At 39.3% G+C, this 6,372-nt stretch overlaps 1 protein-coding gene across 1 annotated transcript in view; it reads right to left on the bottom strand.

Moving 5' to 3' along the window:
• Nucleotides 1-2,232: 2,232 nt before the first annotated feature.
• Nucleotides 2,233-6,372, bottom strand: part of PLS1 (plastin 1) — a 68,223-nt gene continuing 64,083 nt past the window's right edge. Inside the window, exons 15-16 of the mRNA XM_018555621.1 lie at nt 3,545-3,669; nt 2,233-2,644 (exon numbers count right to left, since the gene is read on the bottom strand). Of these exons, the coding sequence (XP_018411123.1) occupies nt 2,509-2,644; nt 3,545-3,669 (261 nt within the window). The 3' untranslated portion in view covers nt 2,233-2,508. The remainder of the gene's footprint in view (nt 2,645-3,544; nt 3,670-6,372) is intronic.

Raw genomic sequence — 6,372 nt, 5'->3', positions numbered from 1 at the left:
TATATATATATATATTATTTTCTCTTTCTTTATGGCAAAACAATTGAGGGCAGTAAAAACCCAGCAGGAGTTCTAATCTTTCCCTACTCTTCCCAAAACTGGAAAAAAGCTTTTGGCTTGACATACATTTTAAGGATTGAGTATTTAAATGTTGCAGGCTTTAACTTTAGGGGTTTAAGACGCAGGGTATAAGCTTTAGTTTAGGGGCTGTATGTAGGGGTGAACCGAGCTCTCAGGTGGCTGTGCAGGTGCTATGGTGGGCTGTGCAGGTGCTATGGTGGGCTGCGCAGATTTTGTGGTGGGTTGTGCAGACTCTCAGGTGGGCTATGCGGGGTATATAGTGGCCTGTGTGGACTCTCAGGTGGCTGTGCAGGTACTTTGGTGGGCTGTGTGGACTCTCAGGTGGGCTATGCAGGGTCTATGGGGGACTGTACGGACTCTCAGGTGGCTGTGCAGGTTCTATGATGGGTTGTGCAGGCTCTCAGATGGCTATGCAGGGTCTATGGTGGGCTGTACGGACTCTCAGGTGGCTGTGCAGGTTCTATGATGGCTTTTGTGCAGGCTCTCAGATGGCTGTGCAGGTTCTATGGTGGGCTGTGCGAGGTTAATGGTGGGCTGTATGGAGTTAATGGTGGGCTTTGCGGCTCTCAGGTGCAGCGTTAATGGTGGGCTGGCTGGGTTACCAGGGTGCTGTGTGGCTCTCAGGTGGCTGTGCAGGGTCTATGGTGGGCTGTGCAACCTTTCAGGTGGCTGTGCGGGCTCTCAGGTGGGCTGTGCAGCTCTCAAATGGGCTGTGTGGGGACTATGGTGGGCTGTGCGGCTCTTAGGTGGGCTGTGTAGGGTAATGGTGGGCTGTGCGGCTCTCAGGTGGCTGTGCAGGGTTAATGCTGGACTGTGAGGCTCTCAGATGGCTGTGTGGTCTCACCCGGGGTCCCAGTTGGTCTCTGCGGGTGCGGGCAGCATGGAGGAGGAGGAGATTTTTAGCCAAGGTCCCCAGCAAGGGCCCGGCAGCCTTCCTGTGAAGCGGGGTGCTTGTTTACAGTGCTGGCTTCAGCGCCAGTATTGACGCTTTGTATTGGGGCATTTTCACAATCGGCATCAATACCGGTATCAGTGCATCCCTAGCTGTAGGGGTTGGGCTACTCGGCTGCAGTCACTGTTCAGCTGTTCCAGGTCCAGCAGAACATTACTGCGTATGAACTGGCACTGGTTTTTGGGACATAGTGGCTATGTTCAGAATATCTTTAAGCTGCATTTTAGTGTTGACTGAGCCCTCCCAGCAAGAAAATCATGTCAGCCCTAAAATGCTCTCAAGTACATCAGTATCTGCCAGATATGACAGATTGTCAGTCCAGGCAGTCATATATCTTTCTGAGGAAGGTCCCATAACTTAACCAGGCAATCTGTCCACTCAACCTCCCAATAGAATTAAACAACTTATTGCTAATACCATGCTTTTATACTCATCCATGATCATGAAGCAGGGCAAACCTTTCTGTCCTTTCCAGAAATTTCCAGTAGCAGTCAAATAAGAAAGTAGAAGAGTTTAACTGGCATACACCCTTGCACCCCAAATCCCCACATAGAATTTAAGACTTGAATATTTTTTTTAAAGTATGCACAGCCCATTAAATGCTGCATCTCAGTATTAATTAATGTGTGTTTTAAGGATTAGCTGGACTAGCATCATAACCAGGGTAAACATTTTTTAAGCCGCATTACTCACATACTTGCTAATATTCAAAGTTTTTTGTTTTTTAACAATTACCTCTTCTCAAGTTGTTTTATGTATTATGAATCAGGTAAGAACAACCCTCAGTAGAGCTAACTTGGACCACTAGCCTTCCAATTCGGCATTGAGTTTCATTTGTGTTCGACACGTATAAACAATTCCACTTTAGCATTCCAAAGCTGGATGAAATATTGTGAACTAAAAATCAACTTTTATCGATTTTGTACCAAGAAAAGAGACCTTGTGAAGCTTTAGATATATTTCCAGAGGCTGGCTTTGTTCAACCTCCTGAATATGAAAACCACGCCAGCATCATTTTATTGCAGTATAGCGGAACCCTTCTCTCTTGTGTTATTCTTGCAGTACATTTATTCAACAAGCCTGACACTTCAACAGTTTTTATCATCATAAGCGATATACATGAGGTTTTTCCATTGTGCAATTTATAAAAACAAAATATGGAGTACAGAGTCATTATTATCTTGATAGCTAGCTGTAAAGTCATGTGACAATTGCCTGGGCCTTCATCATTTCCATGTGAAAAAAGTGTAGGTAGTAAGATTCTGGTTACAACCAATCATGGTATAATAAACAGAGATTATTCAGCATTATTCTATATTACATATGTTTTCAGAAGGCTGAAATAATCTATTCCATTTCCATAATTGCATACACATTTTATGTACCATAGCTTTGACATTCATGAAAAGGACAGTTCTGTTCCTCTTAAGGCTCTCTGCCTATCAAATGGCAATACATGGAGTAGAATGTATCCGTTATTTTAACTTGTTCAGTCCCTTGCCCATAAGACAAGCAAATACTGTCATCACCATTTTTGGTTTCACCTCTACTAGGTCATCAGGCAGGGCATATATCCGGGCTCCGATTTTTCTGGCAATGGAAACAGCATACCTTTAAACAGAAAATGAAAAAAAATGTAAGAGGTCATAATTTTTAATGTTAGCTATTGCAAAAAGATACAAGAGGCAGCATCATAGGAAAGTGTGAAACATTAATGCCAAACATCTTATCATTACTCATTATACGCAATCCTCAGCCATAATCAAAATAAAAGTATGTAACAAATGATGATCCTTGACCTACAACTGATGAGTGACAATCAACCTCCCAAAAAATGATGTTTCCGTTTTGAGTTAAACTACCTGAACATTTCTCATATATTTCAGTTGCTGCGGATGTAAGATCTCTGAGTCTTACTTCCCAGGTCTGCAAACTTGCTGCAGCCATGACATGAGCTTCCCATTCTCACTGTAAGATTTTTAATGTATTTAATACAATAAAAAATACAATAGGAGGAGTAGGGACATCACAATCTCCAACGACTCCTTTTTTTCTGACTCACTAATAAACTCCCCCATGTCAGAACCCAGTTTACTGGTACTTGAATGAAAGCTAAGCAATGAATGCTGAGCAAAGAGTGCTGTACACCTGTATTGTCCTGCCAAAAGATGATATAAATAATAATAAAATCAGTTTACTTCAATCAAGGCAAACATCTCCAACTAGTAGGGGACATTTGTATTGCGCTTGATGACAGATAATATGCTATAAAAAAGGATTATAACATCATTATTCAAAGAAAAAGGTCAATGATTAATCTGTGTTTCTTTCATTCTGTCTGAGGTGCAGCCCACTTCATAATACTAAAGTGGGGCAGCGATCAGGCAGACTACTAAAAACCTCAGGAACCCATGGGGGTCCATTTACAGGGTGGCAGAGAGCTCTTGTATTCACTGCTCTACACTGCTAAAAAAACAAACACTTTTACACTGTTCAATATAAATAACTTACTTAGCATTTTTCATTTTGTCCTCTTCTGAAAGATTCTTCCTTTTTACCATTTCTGCATTGACAGCTTTAGGTTCAATGGCATCAATTAAATCAAGCACAGGCAGGCTGGTGCTAATGGACTTATCCTAAAAGAAAAAGTTTAATACAGTATGAACTATGCACATATTTACTAGCCAGGCCAGGGGAGAATCCTTCTGTAGTGGGAATATTGTTCACTAAACCTCAGATGACTTACTGCCACAAACATGGCACTTAAAGTGGTATTAAATCCTTTGCATAAAAAGCAGTTTTGCATTTAGCAGCACATTACTATGGTTTATTCCCAGTTCCGTTATACTTATTTTGCTGCAAAGACTGACGGTTTGATCCCTATAGCTCCCAGTGTCCCCGCAGTGCTACCCTAAACCTCCGGCCAAGGAATGTGCATTGCTCACATCATGGAACATTCAAATGATCTACTGCATGGGGACTACGTGTCCCATGATTCCCTGCACCGCTGGAACCTTTGCATATGTGTGCCTTTGCCCATGCCTGAGCATTTTGCTTCTGCTGGTTGCTATGTGTTACCTGTGGGTGTCAACACACAGTCCCAGCTGGATAGTGTATGGCCAGCTTTAGATCCAGCTTTAGATAGGTAAGTACTAAAAACTACTAAAAGGCTTAGTATATAAAGTACATTTCAAACATTAAAAGTATTACAGTAGATTTATAGGAAGGGATGTATAATATATTTACAGTGAGTGCACAGTTTGCACTATTACTGAATGGTTTAGCTTAAAAAAACCTTTCATGTGAATTACAAATTCGGTCTTCCATATTTTTCCTATTGTCTTAAATTAAGAGATTCATTAATTAGTTACTGTAGGGAGTTCTCAGTGGCTCACTTGCAATTTTCCCGTCTCTCTTTAGAAAATCAGTGAGATAAGGTAATAGCCCCATAGGGAATAAATATAAATCATTGTACTTAAAAACTCACACTGTGTTAAGCAGCAACAGAGCAAAATTATTATGTAGCACTGCAAAGCAGCAAGCAGAACCTATGTCAGCAGTAAATATGGCCGCTCCAGTGTACCTGTGTACCTGTATATCACCACAAGCCTAATAAAATATACTGTTGAGATTATTTAAATCAAGATGATTTAGTTAATGTTTAACTAAAACAAATTAAAAAGACTTGACATTCCCTTTAAGCAATACAATTCAAATATAAAATAGCCTTTGTTGCATTTATTACCTTGAAGCTGGTGATTAAGGTATCCTTGTTAGCATCTTTGAGAGTTTGATTCACCCAATTGATAATAGTTCTGTCATCAATCTTTTCACCTTCTCCAAGATCGCATAACACATTTAGCGTATACCTAGTAGAAGACAAACCTCAGGATAGAATGCATAGATTCTACAAACAATGACACAAACATTAAAGCATCTTTATTGATGCCGTGTGTAGAATGACTGAACATAAGCTGTTGTGCTATAGTTGGTCTGTTCCAAAAGAAAAGCAGAGACATATACATATATGAGAGAATTCTCTAATAATAATAGTTCTGTCATCAATCTTTTCACCTTCTCCAAGATCGCATAACACATTTAGCGTATACCTAGTAGAAGACAAACCTCAGGATAGAATGCATAGATTCTACAAACAATGACACAAACATTAAAGCATCTTTATTGATGCCGTGTGTAGAATGACTGAACATAAGCTGTTGTGCTATAGTTGGTCTGTTCCAAAAGAAAAGCAGAGACATATACATATATGAGAGAATTCTCTAATATAAGAGAACATCATACTGGAGGAAATGCCCACTGGTTTTCCAGGCTGAGACAACTGCACATATACCGTATAACAAATGGTCTACTACTGCAGCTTTCAGTTAGGCCTATTTTAATGCTTGATAAACCTATTACTATATCCTTGTGAAGAATACATAAGATACTAATGAGAATAGGATGAATTATATTAGTGAAAACATCTACATGACCAATGCAAAATCCTGATACTATAATCAGTAATGTTTATTCTATTCAAAAATACATGTATGGCAAGTTTTAAATTGACAAAATGAAATACACAGCCCTATAGGTGCAACTAAAATTACAGGACCCCACTGTAAAATCTCAGTAAGGATCCTCTGTTATATCCAAGAATGTTTGACAGTTCTAACATGTTTGTAATGAGATATATGTTCTTATGTTCATCCTGCTTTAGCACATCCTACTATAGGCGTACTTAGCAGATAGTTCCATTATAATAGAGAAGGAAGCTTTGTTAATTCCCCACTATGTTGTTATGTTTATCCCCCTTTAGTACATCCTACTACAGGCTTACAGAGAATATAACTAAACATTAGAGGGGATGTGAAGTAATGCAAAATGCATCTTTATACCAATGTGAATATGAACCTGGCAAATGAGCAGCTACAATGGGGGCCTCACTCCCTATAGTAAGTCCATACTACAGCAATTATTATGTTTTTCTCTTGCACAATTTTGTAAATGTATTTGTCTGTTCTGAGCTTATATAACTGGAAAAAACAACTGTAATTCAATAGTCTACAGCACCCTCTGGTGGATTTTCCTTCTTAAATAAGGAAATTTCTGGATTTTCATGATGGCAGAGGGTATTCAGTGAGACTTGTGAATATGTAAAACTCATTAATGGGCCTCCATATATTTTTCCACCTTAGGTAACACAGCTCACTGCATATACTATTTTCAGATAATATTAAATACAAATGTTGATAAGTATAGGTATCGTATGTATCATTTGCAATATATTGTCCTGTGTTTTTTTCATAAATATACCAACATATGCATACAATTATTGT

The sequence above is a fragment of the Nanorana parkeri genome, unplaced genomic scaffold, assembly GCF_000935625.1.
Source record: "Nanorana parkeri isolate BGI_ZX_2015 unplaced genomic scaffold, ASM93562v1 scaffold205, whole genome shotgun sequence".
Lineage (NCBI taxonomy): Eukaryota > Metazoa > Chordata > Amphibia > Anura > Dicroglossidae > Nanorana > Nanorana parkeri.
This window is presented reverse-complemented; position numbering and strand designations above follow the sequence as displayed.